Source organism: Hyperoodon ampullatus (assembly GCF_949752795.1).
Source record: "Hyperoodon ampullatus genome assembly, chromosome: 3".
NCBI lineage: Eukaryota > Metazoa > Chordata > Mammalia > Artiodactyla > Ziphiidae > Hyperoodon > Hyperoodon ampullatus.
Genome location: NC_136916.1, coordinates 73,815,078 through 73,829,739, shown reverse-complemented (window position 1 = coordinate 73,829,739; position 14,662 = coordinate 73,815,078). Strand labels below are relative to the sequence as shown.

The 14,662-nt window shown below is 48.0% G+C and overlaps 1 protein-coding gene across 2 annotated transcripts in view; it reads right to left on the bottom strand.

Moving 5' to 3' along the window:
- Nucleotides 1-14,662, bottom strand: part of ADAMTS17 (ADAM metallopeptidase with thrombospondin type 1 motif 17) — a gene marked incomplete at both ends in the record, with an annotated part of 347,780 nt that overhangs the window by 95,399 nt on the left and 237,719 nt on the right. For both annotated transcript variants that reach the window (XM_079701384.1, XM_079701385.1), the window contains one exon: nt 10,550-10,677. In XM_079701384.1, coding sequence (XP_079557510.1) covers nt 10,550-10,677 — 128 coding nt within the window. The remainder of the gene's footprint in view (nt 1-10,549; nt 10,678-14,662) is intronic.

Below are 14,662 nucleotides of genomic sequence, written 5' to 3'. Positions count from 1 at the left end.
GCTTCTTCAACATAAACGTGCATCCGCCTCACCAGGAGGGCTGTGAAAACACTGATGCGGGATCCATCCCTAGAGTTTCTGATCCAGCAGGGCTGGGTGGGCCTGAGAATCTGTATTTCTATGAAGTTCCCAGGTGATGCTGCTGTTGCTGGCCGGGACCACACTTGGAGAACCCTGGCACCGCGGAATGCTACACGAAGAGCAAGTGAGTGTTCTTCATAGTCAACGGTCCTGAAGTCTCACCCTTGGATCCTTTTGTTTCTTTGGGAAAGAATTAATGAGAAATTACTATCGTGTGTACAAAATTGATAGCATCACTGAATATATTTCAGTGAAGACTTGAAGATATGCTAAGTGCAGAGCAAATGTGGTCCCAAAATGACCATTATGAAAACTGAAAAAGGGCAGCATTTAAAAAAAAAAAAAGAAGCTCAAACGTGTTCAAAGTTAGTATAAAAACAGGTAAAGGGCAAGATCAGGGGCTTTAGCAGCCAGGGGCCAGGCAATGAGCAAAAGGAGAGAGTGGACGTACAGGTGATTTAGTGACACATGGAGACCCGATGGTAACTGGCATTGACTGTCACACCTTGCCAGCGCAGACCACCAATGTGACATGGAGGCTGCCACAGGGCACCTTGAACTTGGATCATGTGGCAGGAGCTGGCTAAGTTCATGATCTGGACTGCTGGCTGATTGCTATGAAGATGCTTAATGTAAAATTACAGGCGCTAAGAATACAAGGCAGCCAAGGTCCGAAATTTTGCTCAGCCAGCATGCTCAGCAAATGCCCTGGGGCCATGTCTGTGTGGTCACGTGTGTGCTGCCTGTCTTCGTGTCTCCTCGTGTCCCAGAGCCCAATGTCCCAGTCCCCAGCCTGTTTCTAGTGCTGCCACAGGGCCAACACCCATAGAGCCAGCCCCTGTACCTTGGCTGCTCTCGTGTCACCCTGACCTGTCCCCACATGGCTTCCCCATCTCCCAGGTGCTCTCAGCTCTAGACTTCTCTCTCACTGGCTTTTTATTATTTTTTAATCACACTCCTGCCCAGCAATAGTGGGTCTCTGACTTGAGCAGGTAGCATCCGATACCTCAGTCAGGGTTTCCTGATAAAAGTTTTCTAGATGCTCTAAGTTAACAACCCACTTGTTCTAGACAGCTTCCCCCAAGCCCAGCGATGACACCTGAAAAATCTGGGGCCACACATCAAGTGACTGGCAGGGCCAGGAACAGTCCCTCACCTCCTGCCTCCCAGCTCCAGGCTGGCTGGATATCTCCCCTGACTGTCCTCAGCCTGGCAAGGCCTTCTGGACAAGGTAAGGCCTCTCTCCAAAGTATGCTGGCTTTGTGAGAATTTGGAAACATTCAGAATAGAGAAGCTAAAAGAACACCAGAAACAGTACCTTTGGGGAAAGGAAATGTGAGGGGAGAATCCACGCTAGAATTTCAAAAGGCTACCTGTTGTCTGGCTATGAGATCATGGCTAGGAGGCACAGGTTGCATTTGAAATCTGCCAGACCAAGAATTCACCTGAATGCTGGAAGGACAGGAGTGGGAGGTGCTTCAGGGAGCAGTGCGACAAGGGACTCACTGGGAGGAAGGGCCCTTAGCAGGAGAGCACGCACTTTCCTAGATGAGCAAACCGCTTTCCCTCCAAAGAGTCCCCTGAAAGAAGGATCTTGGTGGGAAAGAGAAAAGTGATAGTAAGGAAGGGTAGTAGCTTAAGTGAGTGCTTATAAAGCCCCTGCACAGCCAGACCAGCATTAGGTGTCCTTGGGATGTTACTGCAGACAAGCAGAGGCAGGTCAGGGGGGCAATTGTCTCCCCTCACTGTGATTCTCACCATCGCTCCTAAAACCTAATACAAAGAACATGTACACGCTTGCTCAGTAGCAAGGCCCCAACTGGCACTGAGATAGACCTCACGGGATCTAAAGTTTAAGTACATGCAATGTTTGGAATTGATTTCCTTTTTTTCGGGGATGAAGTCACCATCGGTTAGGAGCCCAGCAAGGCCTTGATATCTGCGGGACTGCCGGAGTGCGCTGCTGCCTTGTGACACTTGGGCACACTTGGCCTGCAAGAAGCTAGCCCTGGCCTCTTTTCCTAGAGTCCAGGTTATTCACAGGTAAGTCCAGGGGCCACTGTCATCTATTTCTCTCAGGAGGTGCTGCATGATCCTTTCCGAAACATGAGCCACCTGCTCATTTTTCCATTGGGGTGATAGGTCTTGAGGGCTAAAATTCGTCTATCAAAATGGTACGCCCTTTCACACAATTCTTGCTCTGCACTTGCTAAAGGGAATAACAGTTTGATCATCTGTGGTGAATTTCTAGGGCAGACAGATAATCTCCTGGGCCCAGGAACACAGGTCACGCGGGGTGGCATTTATTAAACTCCAGCACACTGCAATCACCTGAAGGCCTGGGTAGGTCACACATTGCTGGGTGGGGCCCAAGGATTTGTGTTTCCGCTGAATTCCCAGGTGATGCTGCAGGCCTAGGGCTTACTGGGAGACCACTGGGCTAGGTTTGGAACTCAGAGAGAGACCTTCCTGAAGATGGCCACGGCTGTGAGACTCCAGCCCTGTGTCCTGAAGAAGCGTCCTTTCTCCCTCTAGAAAGGCCCCATGCATGGAGCTCCCACTGGGAGCTCTGTCACCCCTGAGTCAAAGCAGTTCTGGGCTGAGGTATCCTCGAGGGATGTGGAGGACAGTGCTGACTCCCCTCTGCTCCCAGGAACTGGGGCCCTCTTACAATGGTGCTCAGGTCAAGTAAACATCTATGGGAAGCTCCATCATGACAGAATGTCTAGTTATAAAACCCAAAATGCCTTCAAATGAGGGCCTTACAGATCACCTGAACGCTGGTTTAAGGGCTGTTCAGAACTTCCTACTCACAGGTCTCCTCCACCCAGGAAACAGAGATCCAGACCTGAAGCCTTCAAAAGCCTTGTTTGCAGGATTCACATCATCTTATGTGTTAAACTGTCAAAGGCTGGATACAGGGGGAAACTTCTCTGCAATTTTCTCCTCTTTCCTTACCCAGCATTTTGTTTTGATTTTAAAAACTAGTTTCTTTTGTTAAAATTTCACCTCTCAGGACAAAAGTATCCTCAGACATGACTTAAGATTGTAGCTAACTGGCTTCTGGAGTAGGGCTAAGTTACCCGGCAGGTGGGCAGTCAGCTTCTCTTCCGTCAATGTTGCGCTCAAAGTTGAGGTTCACCATGTGTGTCCTGAGGATCGTTATAGATTTGGACATGAGCCTCAGTTTCCCCATTCTAAAAATGAGAATATTAACCTCAATCTCAGAGAGTTGTTGTAAAAATTACCTCTCCTCTTGTTCAAGAAACCCAGGCTCACCACTCAGGCCCTGGTGAGAGGTTGGCCCTGTCAGGACGGATGGAGACTGTTCACAGGCCATCTTCCTTCTAAGGGGCTGGGGGACAAGCCCCCTCCCCTCTCTCCGTTTGAGCAGAGCAGGGCTCAACAGATAATTGTCCTCTATCCCTCTTCTGCCACAGAATCCCTGCCCCTCCAAAAAAGGCAAAGGGGAAGGAGAAGGTATTGATAGGTAGGACTGCATCTTCCCTCTATCCCTCTTGGGGGTGATGCACGAGAGCTGTGTGCAAAGGCCCAAGTGCAGGTGGGCTCTCCCGTGATGTTAAGCAGCCCCACCTGCAGTGGGTCATGGTCTGTCCCAGTGGGCTTCTTAGGTAAGGTGCAAACAGGGATGCTTGCAGGGTCACCCTGTAAATTAATTCTCTGGGACACCCAGGAGCTGGGGCAGTTTTGTGTGCTCTGCTCTCTGCCTGATATTAGATGCCAAGATGAATAAGGGAGAGCACACAGGGAGGTCTGTGTCTGAACAGCGGCAAACCTGAGAACCAAGGGGCAAGAGCCAAACTAATCTGCCAGCAGTGGCATTTTCTCCCTTTGCTACACAGTAGTGCCAGCAACATACGGTATTCTTGGAAGGGGCTGGGATTCTTTTTTCCCCAAAAGTACTGAATGTTAGAGGAGATTTAATGTCTGTATTTATGAGGCTTGGTGTTCCAGAGGACAAGAAGACAAAATCAAAGGGAACTCCAAACAATAAACTCTTGAATCTTCCCATGTTATCTTAGTGATCCCCGGCAGTCACTTTTCTACATACACTAGGAATTCCTGCTACCCATTTCTGAGTTTCCAAAGCTGTTCCTACTCAGCATCTGTTGGTCAGAGCCCTGCTCTGCTGAAGTGAGAGTGTGTGTGACACCAAGGGGAGGACACTGTCTGGAGCATAATTAATCAAAGGCTCAGGATGGTAGGGACCTGGCAGGAAAAGCACAAGTTCTTTTGGTAGAGACAGTTCCTGTGAAACATGCAAAAAGACTAGAAAAGCATTAGTGCTCAGAACTATGTTCTGGAGGAGGGGGAGGGATGGACCATGAACAGGACAGAAGTGAAGAATATCCATCTTTAGTGATTTGAAACCTGGATTCTGCACCCAGATTCCTGCCGCTGCTCGATGGACCATCACCAGTGACATACAACCTCCTGGTCACCACATCCAGCGACCATTTCTCCATCCTCATCTTTGACCTGTCACTCTGTAGCATCTGATGATACCCCATCTGCGGCTGTGCATACATTCATTCACCCAAAGCACGGTTACTGGACTCCTGTTACATGCCTAACCTGGAATAAAGACGCTAAGACAGAGGCTGAGAAGGGAGCGGGTATCCGAGGCGTCTCTTGTGTGATTCTCTCCCGATCCCTTGGACAGTTCTGCCTCCCCCATCTCTTGTCCGAAAGCGGGCAGCTCTCGTGCCCCTTCTGCTTCTGATTTTTCTTGGTAATGTCACCTTCTCCTTAAGTTGCAACAATCACTCACATGCAGACGGCTCTTAAACCTCACACTCGCCCTCCCACCCAGGCTCACAGAGGGCTGGTCTGCTGACAACACCCCTAGACTCTCTGGCCAGGACACTGACCTCGGTGGGGCCACACGGAAACACTGGCTCCTCCTCTAAAGCTGCTGGCTCCTGACTTCTCACTTCTACTGTTGGATGCCTCTTGCCGCCCTCCTGGAGCTGACAGACACGGCTGCCTTTCCGGCCCTAAGCCTGAGGCCTCCAGGCCATTTCCGACCCCTCTTCTTGATATACTCACTTAGGTGCCGGCCTCGTGGCTTTGTCCCCTGAAACCTCTCTAGTGTCTATTTCTTCTCTGTGCTCATGGCCACTGCCCAGTTTAGACCCTCATTACTCAGCAAATGACTTATCACACTGGTTTTCTCCCCGCTGCTGCCAGATTGATCTTTACCTGGTCATGGCTGTGGACCCCACTGCCTATCGAGTATGCCCGCACTTAGGAACCTGGGGCCCTCCCTGATCTCATCCCAACCGCTCAGCCACCCAGCTTCCCTCCCTCCTTCTCCAAGTGCACACTGAGTCCAACCACCTCCAGCTCCCGCGAGCTCCATCACACCCACAGTCAGAATAAACCCAGATTCCAGCCACAGCCTGCCCGGCCCTGCCCGACCCAGGCCCTGGAGCCTCTGCCCCCTGCCCTCCATTGTTTCTGGAATGTGCCCGCCTCGCCCCTGCTGCCTTCTGCTGGGAGCGTTCCCCACCATGTCTCCGCTGGGCTGGCTCTGTCTCCTCGGAGGGCCCTGCTGCACCACTCGCAGCCCACGGTCTACGACACCGTTTCATCCTCACACGGGCCAGTCCCAGGAATGACCAGGTCTGTGAGTTTACGTGTTTCTTGTCTGTACGGTGCATGGCGACAGGAACCGTCTTGGTCCTACTGAGCACTGCATGCTCAGTGCACCTTTCAGCGTCCAGCACATGGAATGTTCTTTCCGCTCTGTCTAAACCCAGTCTCTCACTGGCTCTTGATCACACCTTCACCTGTGGTTGTTAGGGTTTCACATGAGTCAGTCTCATCTTCCCGACAGATGCACCATAAGCATGTGGAAGACAGTGTCTTATAATCCTCTGTACTCTTGTCCTCAACCCAAACACAGTGGCCAGCATGGTGCTGAGCACAGAATACGTGTTCAATAAACACATAAAAATGCTGACCTCTCATCAAGCTCGGCCCTGGGCCAAACTGGGAATAGGAGACTTTGGTTTTCAAACCACGCCTTCTGCACCCCCAGCCTGACAGCAGAGTCACCCCTCCCACAACAGTGCAGTTTAACTTTCTAATTTTTGAACTGGGACTTCCTCACACAGGTTTTGATGGTCTTGTTTGTGTTTGTTTTTCTGGCTGAGAGGAGAAGCACTTCCTTTCTTCAACTTAATAGCTATCTTCCAACTACTGCCTCACTCTCTCTCTGCTGTTAGAGGGACACCACTTACTTCTTGTTTTAAATTTAATTGCTACTTTCAGCCAGCGATGCAGCCCCCGTCCCAGCATTGTCTGGGCTCCTGGGTCAGCTCCACTAAGCCCTGCTGGGCTCGTCTTCCTCATTCCGGACTTCACCCTTGTCTTGCTAAACTACATGTCATTTCTTCAGAACGGATGCATGGAAAATAAAATTTCTGAGTTCTTCCACGTCTCAAAATTGCTTTATTTTGCCTGCATGCTTGGTTGATCATTTGGCTGCATACAGAATTCAGTAATTATCTCAATTTTCTGCCAGGGTCAGTTTTCCTGTTTGTTTTTCTTGGTCTTTCTCATTCCTGCTGCTGGTTTTCTTCAGAGAGCTGATGATCTCTGGTTGACCACTTGTATTTGAGAATGAGGCACAGAAGGGCCAACTGATGGAACTCCAGATGCGAGGGTGGCAGTCTTCCATTTGGGACTGGCGGGAGGGAAGCTGGGCTCTGCCCCCGGTCCCAGAGGGTGGGAGCTATGCTAGAATACTGGGGTCCCTCCCCTGCTTCAGCTGTCCCTGAACAGCTTATCACACAACTTCGGAAAAGAGCCTGAAGATAACTTCCTAACAGCCCGTCAAGCGCCCAGTGCCAGGCTGCGCATGGTCAGCAATGGTAACTCATTATTTTCAGCCAACTCCTCCCTCCCACTCCATTCCCAAGTACTAGACTTCCTCAAGCATCTTGCTTTCCTTTTGGTTGTGACTCTCCATCTGTTCCAGTTCTGGCCTCTGTTTCTTCAGTGAAACTTCCATCCACTTCTGCCCTCTTGTCAAAGGGTGGCCTCTGCTTCTCTTCACCACCATGGTTTGTGCTATTCTGCCTTAACCACTGGATTAGTGGAGTCCTGGGATGGAAGAGGGGTGAACATGTAGCTCAGTCTGCTGCCTTAATCCAGAAGTTGCTATGGGAGGTTAATCATATAAAAGGGATACAGGGAATGACTTCAGAGTTTTAAGCACTGCTGTGGATAAAGTTTCAGCACTGTTGAAAGACCCATGCATGCATAAACACCCGGTACAGATTCCTGCATGCTTGTTACCCCTTTTTACACAGGAGGACTCTGAGGCCAGAGCCTCTTATAATTCTCCTAGATTCTAGCAGTAATTCCACTTGCCTAATAGACCACAAAATAAGAGGCCAATAAATTCTGGGCAATGAAAATGGTCCATTGAAATAAGCTCCGGATTCCAGAATCGCTGAAGTCCTAAGAGCAGGGGACCCACCCACTCTTTTTTTCTTTGTAAAATGCAATCAGAGGTTGTCTGTCCTTTAAGCCAGCCCCTTGGAGAACACAGACAATCAGACACAATCTCTCCACTGAATAAGCTTATAGGCCCTGAAGGTGTTTTGTTTGGGTGTTCATCAAGCCAGGGATATGTACACAAGTTAGGGTCCCAAGGAAAGGTGACTGTAATCGGAGTACATTGGCTGCAAGTGTACGTTAGCTGATGAGGCCTTAAAGAAAAGCCAAGCATATCTGGTCCCAGGTCCATGCAGACATGTCCATCCATTTGACTCACCCACTGCCGGTCAGCAGCTTTGAGGCAAGTTGCACATTAGAGGCGTATTAACTTGATTTCCTTGCTTCTGGAGGCCAACAGTAGGAATCATTAATGATGGGACTCCTGATTTATAGGGACTTGCTGAAAAATAGACAATGTTTGTGTTTCTTCCCCCAACTCACTCCCACTTTTATGAGCGCTGTTAAGTTTCATTTCAGCATGTTAAGTAATTTGTGACTCACTGAAATGAAACTTAACTCAGTCCTCATAAAACAGAGTAAAATGGTATTTCCGTGTTTCATGTTATGGTTTGAATCAGCCTGCTATTTGGAGCTTAGTGGAATCTTCTCAAAATGCCATTTTGGAGCCTCTCGTCCCTGCCATTCCCCACCAACTAGTCACCATGTTTCTCAGAATTTCCCAAACTCCTTCTGCTGCCCCAAAATAGCAAAATCTATAGCTGAAGGGAAGAGTGGGAAAAGCTAGCAAGTAAACCATGGCAACATTTCTGGAAGTGCTGTCTTACATAAAATATGGATGATTTCTACCTTTTATCCACTATAATTAGATAATGACATTGATGAATAGGTACAGACCCTCTGCTCACAAAACCCCTGAGATATCTTTTTATTACTATTACTCGTCTTCTCTTTAACCAATATTCCTTGCCTTACTCATTCACAAGGACCACAGAAATCCAGAACTTTCCACTTTGGCAATCACTGTAACTAGGCATAAATACTGTACTTGTACTTAATTTCTTAGTCTTATTTAAATATGCTCAATGTTATTATAAAACTTCATTAACTCTGACTTTACTAATTTGGATTTTTGTGAGAAGTGAGTTAACCTTGGGCTAAAGTTAACCTTCATAGATTCTCTCTGAGGAACGAGCACTCTTAGAAAAATTACAGATAGGATTTTTAACTTCCTTCAGAAAGCAAGTTGTTTCTCTCATGAGGTTTTTGCTGGCAGGTGTGCTGCCATATCCCAGGACAGCGGTCCTTCTGCTAGGACTGGTGGGCGGCCTGGAGGCAGTGGGTCACTGGGATGCTTCCAGGTAGAGGAGACGGTACTTCCAAGAACTGGCAGGCAGCGGTCTCCCCATTGTCAGGGTGAGGCTCTAGGGAGCATGAACCCCACCTACTGTAGAGCACTGTGAGAGGGGCCAGCGTCTGCACCTCCGTGCTCTAGAGCCCCCTGCCTTGAGGGGTCATGTTTGGTTAGCACTAAGTCTCAGCGCAGGGTGAGTAAATGCAATGATGAAGATGGTGGTAGAGGCATTTGAGATGGACTGGGGGGTGGAATGGGATGGAGGTGGGAATGGGAAGGCGAGTGTACACGTGTCATTCATGTCACACCCAAGTGCAGGGCAGGCTCTGGCTCGATGGTGCCCTGATGACTGCACACTTAAGGCTATTGAAATACCTTGAGTGGCAGCTCAAAAGCCCTGCTGTACTCACTAAAGGACTGAGAGTTTCACTGTCATGGTATGGGGGGAGATTTCCTAATTGAAAAGGCTGCAGTTAGAACCAAAGTCACGGAAGGGGCACACTGGCACTAATCGCTTAGAGCTGAAATCATGTCTGGCCACTTAACGTGGACCGCACTGGCCAGAAAATTTCAGGATTCTTAGAAATGTTTCCACACTGATAAGAACACTGCAGAAGATGCTGGTGAGAGGCTGGAGGTGGCTCAGCTGGTGCTGCTCTAAAGAATACAAGTGCTTTTAACTTGGGAAATGTTTGCTAAAGGAACATACATCATTGGGCTGCACCATGGCCCATGCAAGTGTATAATTTAGGACAGAAACAGATCTTGCACTTGGCTTGCTAGCAGGTTTACCAAAGAACCAGAACCATCAGCCATTTTTCTTTCAATGATAATGATAAGATCATTGTTCACATCTCCGCCACAGGCTCTGCCCATTCTTTGCTACAGCGCAGCAGCCCTGAGGGCCTGTCGCCTCTCCTTCCCCAAGAGGATGCCTGGCCAAGACTCTGGGGCACTAAGTGTCTATCACTCCTACATATTCGTATTTGATACCAAAGGAGTCTGGATACTGTCAAGTTTTTCCCTGAAATATCCTAGTCTTAGACTAGTTTGGACTTTGCAGGGAAAAAAATCCACTAGGGTTGAAATGATCGGACACCCTCCCTCCCTCCTTTCTCTTTGTCTTCTTAAATGACATCTTTCATCATGCTAATGAATCACAGACATCCAACATCAGGATGGGTTTGGGGATTATATTCCAGTGGGTGGAGCAGTCCCCCAAAGCCAAGCATAGTCACATCCCCAGGTACCACCTGTGAAGGCATCTGCTCAGTTTTACTATATCTTTTATAGCTAACCAAGCACAGCTTGTCCAAAAACATATGTTCGTATACATCTTCCAGTCCCACCTAGTAGTCTATCTGCTCTTCCCTTTGTCATGATGTCTAAAGTTACTCCAAGTTTTTTGAGATGACCCATGTTGCCACTACTCTTTCAGCACCTCAACTCTTGGTTGCCCTGCACTTGGGCCTCATGCTCAGTCACTGTGGAGGGAGGGAGGGGTGCCAGGCTGCAGGTGGCAGCACCACCGATGCAATTCCTCACCCAGGCCCCCGCCACCCTGAGCCCCTCTGGAGGGAGCCTCCCCTCCAAAGCCCTGCCAAGGACACAAGGAAAACACGTCACCTGGCACCTGCCGTGTACACAGAGGTCGGTCTCGTAGGGCCCGCAAGGCGTGCCGTCCAGGACCCTGTCGGCCACCAGCAGCGGGGACTCCTTCCCGAGGGGCGAGCAGTAGAGTTCACACGGCTTATCTAAGGAGGGAAAGGGGTGGACGTTGACGTGGGATGGGGTTTGGGGGCCATGCAGGGTGCAGATGAACGTGAGCGACAGGCCAGCCCAAGAGACGAGAAGTCGGCATGGGATCAAGGTCACAGGTACATGGCACATGTTGCACCCAGGCCTTGGAACGCGTGAAACAGAAAATGGAGAAATCAGGTGAATGACACAGAGGTGAGGGCACTGTGGGCTTTTCTGTACCTTGTTCTCTTTATCCTTTGCAAAGACACAGTATTTCTTTTTCCTTAAGGTATTAAAAATACCAGGCAGAACAAACATTTTGTGGTGTGCTAACCTCTAAGCAAGTTGACTGTGTATCAAGGGTGAGCCTGGGGTGAGAAAGGGGAAGGAGGCGAACAAGAAGGCCTCCCAGTGTGGGGAGCAGGCCCAGGGGTGTCTCCACGGCAGTGGCTTTTGCTCAAGCTTTAGTGCTCCCCAGCCTCTGGTTAAAAGCTGCAGGGCTGTGGTATGTGGTAAGAAGGCCCTGGAAGAAACAGAGCAGGAATAAGGAACAGAAAGGGGACACAGAAGCCTCTAGGACAACTTGTAAGAGCCATGCCCCCAGGCAGGATGGAAACCCTGATTTCTGCTGCTCCTGGAACAAAGTGAGCTCCCAGAACATGCCAAGATCTCACGCCTTTGCCTAGATTGTTCCCTCTGCCTGGAAATCCCTCCCTGCACTTAGCTTTCTGGAAGATTCCTGGCACCCCAGAAACTTCCACTCCAGAGCTCTCTCTCCTCATGCCACCTCTGACTTGGACTCTCTATCTGCACTTTGCACACGCCTCCATTAAAGCCCTCAAATCCTACTGTCCTATAATTGTTTGAGCAACTCCCATATACAAGAGGGATTTCTTATAAGGTGGATCCTGTTGCTACAGGATTTTGAAGGGGATGGATGGTAATTACCTTTAGATTGAAGAACTGATGGAAATGGGAGCCCTTGGAAGACAAGGAACTGAACTTTCATCTTTTGTCCTCAGGTCAGTCCCAGGACCTGGCTCACAGAAGGTCTTGGTAAATATTTTCATCTTTCTACATAAACTTTAGAGTCAGTTTGTTGATATACCCAAAATAACTTGCTGGAATTTTCATCAGGATTGCCCTGAATCTCTAGATCAAATTGGAAAGAATTGGCATCTTGATATCTTTCCACTGATATGGAATATTTCCCCATTTTTATAATTGTTTTATTTCATTCATCAGAGTTTTGTAGTTTTCCTCATGTAGATCTTATACATATATTGTTAGACTTATACCTAATTATTTCATTTTGGGGGTGCTAATGTAAATGGCATTGTGTTTTTGTTTTAAGAATTTCAGCAGTGTTCCTTTTATTTTTTAATTTTATTTTTTGGCTGCATGGCACGGCATGCAGGATCTTAGTTCCCCGACCAGGCCTCCGTAGTGGAAGTGCAGAGTCTTAACCTCTGGACTGCCAGGGAGGTCCCTGGCATTGTGTTTTTAATTTCAAACTCCACTTGCTCATTGTTGTTATATAGGGAAGCGACTGACATGTAATGTACCTTATATCCTGCAACCTTGCTATAATCCCTTACTAGTTCTAGGAGGTTTTTTCTGTTGATTCTTTTGGATTTTCTACATAGACGATTATGTCATCTGCAAATAAAGGTAGTTTTCTTTCTTCCCAATCTGTATATAGTAAGTCCCCTACATATGAACCTTTAAGTTGCGAACTTCCAAAGATGCGAATGTATTATAAACCTATTTCAGTACAGTACTAAAGAGCCGATTGTGTTAGTTGGGTAGCTAGGCTAACTCTGTTGGACTTACAAACAAATTGGACTTATGAACGCGCTCTCAGAACTGAACTTGTTTGTATGTAGGAGACTTACTGTACCTCTTATTTCCTTTTCTTGTCTTGCTGCATTAACTAGGACTTCCAGTATGATGTTGAAAAAGTAGTGGTGAAAGGGGACTTCCTTTCCTTGTAATTGATCTTTGTAGGAAAGCTTTAGGATTATTTATTTTTTAATAAATGAATGGATTTTGTTCTTTTGTACACAATTGAGAAAGATAAATGCACCTTTTCTCTCTTTCTCTCAGTCACCTAATTCTAATGTGGTTTATACAATTATTTTGCAAAGGAACTTCCAGAGAGAGAAACACCAACATCTTTGTGCTGTCTCTGCCAGGCCCTTTGTCTCCACCATGAACCTTCCCCAGTGGGTCCTTCTGGTGGTCTCAGGTGAGCAAGGGCAGGGGTAAAAGAAAAAAAGGCTTCTGGAGCTGACTTGGCCTCAGTAGACCTGGGCATCCTAGCTGGAGAGTTCTTGTCAGAGCAGACATGTTGTCTTATCCAGGTTCTGGAGCTTTTGTGATAGGGTGACATCATTCACTAAACTGCCACTGTGGTCAACAGCTTTCCATAGAGCTCCTCTCCCATGGAGCGCTGCTGATCAACATGATCAACAAAATAAGCCTTGTCTTAGAACACTAGAAAGAAGCTACAGGGGCACAGTGGAGATGTTCAACTTGGCTGTTCCAGTTAGCTGTGGGGGGAAAAATCTGCTGTGAAGGGTAGATTCCCAGGTAAGCAAAGAAACAATGATTCATTTATTCATTTAACAAACATGGATGGAGCCCCTCTCTCACACAAGGCACTCTTTTGGCACTGCTTGGGAAAGAAAGATGAGTCATGCATGCCTTTCAAGGCCCTGGTTGTCTTGTAGACAAGTACACAGCAAACCCCCAATGAGGCAGACTGCCTCATGGGTCTGATCCTGAGCTGTCAGAGGACAGGGCATACTAGAAGGAATGATCCATTTCTCCAGCTGGCAAGCTGGGGGCAGTTGTCCCTCCATTTAGATGGAATAACCCAAGATGGTAGCCAGTGAAAGGAGAACCATGGGAGACTGAAATGTAAACTGAGATCAGGTTCTGGGAAGCTAACTTGACAAGATTTTGGAGGTGCTCTTTAGGACCCTGAGGTTTCCTTTGAGCATCTCAGAGAGCCACTGAGACAGAGGCAGCACACAGTCCCCATCTTGAATGGATGGGTATACCTTCTCCACATACTGGGCTTCCTCTAGTGTTTCACTGTAAGAATGGATCCCTTGGACAAAGCAGTTTCAAAACTATGGATTACATTTAAACTGAAGTGCTGCCTCAATTTCTGGAGTCACTGAGCTTTGAGGAGATTCATTCAGTAGCAGTTGTAATGATGATGGTGCCATGCAGCATGCTAAGTAGTGTCTATGCATTTCAGGTGGGTGCTGTCATCATTCTATCTTACAGACGATCACACAGGCTCAGAGAACGTGCATGGCTGTCCAGAGTCCCTCAGTTGGCAGAGCCAGACCCTGGCCTCTTCGCCCCATCCTGGTTTCTTTCCACCATCACTGTTTTCTTTCTGAATGGAGAACTCGGGGGGTCAAATATACCAAGGGGGCAAAATGGTGCTGCTGAAAACAAACCACCAGTTTTATGAACGTTTATGAGTGTATACTCTGATTCAGGCAGAGATGAAAATGGGATTTGGGTAGAAAAGTAGAGGCTCTTTTGAGGTAAGTTAGAAAGACCAGATTTGAAAGGGATGAAGATCTCTTTCTGGGCTCTTTGGTGTGAACATCAGGGAAGTAGAGACTCTGCAAAGCAGGTGGTCCCAACCTCAGATGGAGGGATTCTGACCATGACCCCAGGCAAGAAGGTACACTCAACTCCACCTGTATTCCACTCTCCCACCTGCAGACACCGTCCCCTGTGGCTACAGTAGTCTGGGAGCCCCAGGCCCCACAACAGAGTCCAGAGGTAATACTTCCTTCCTCTGCTCAGCTGGAACTCCCTCCATTTGTCCATCTCCTTTTCTGAGGATTCTGCTCAGAATTCAGGGCACCTCACACCTCTAGGAAGGTGTAGCACTATGTCCCAAAGCGACTCAGGATAAACTTTATAAAACTCGAGGCAGCTCAGAGCCTCTCGAAATTCTCTGAATATTCC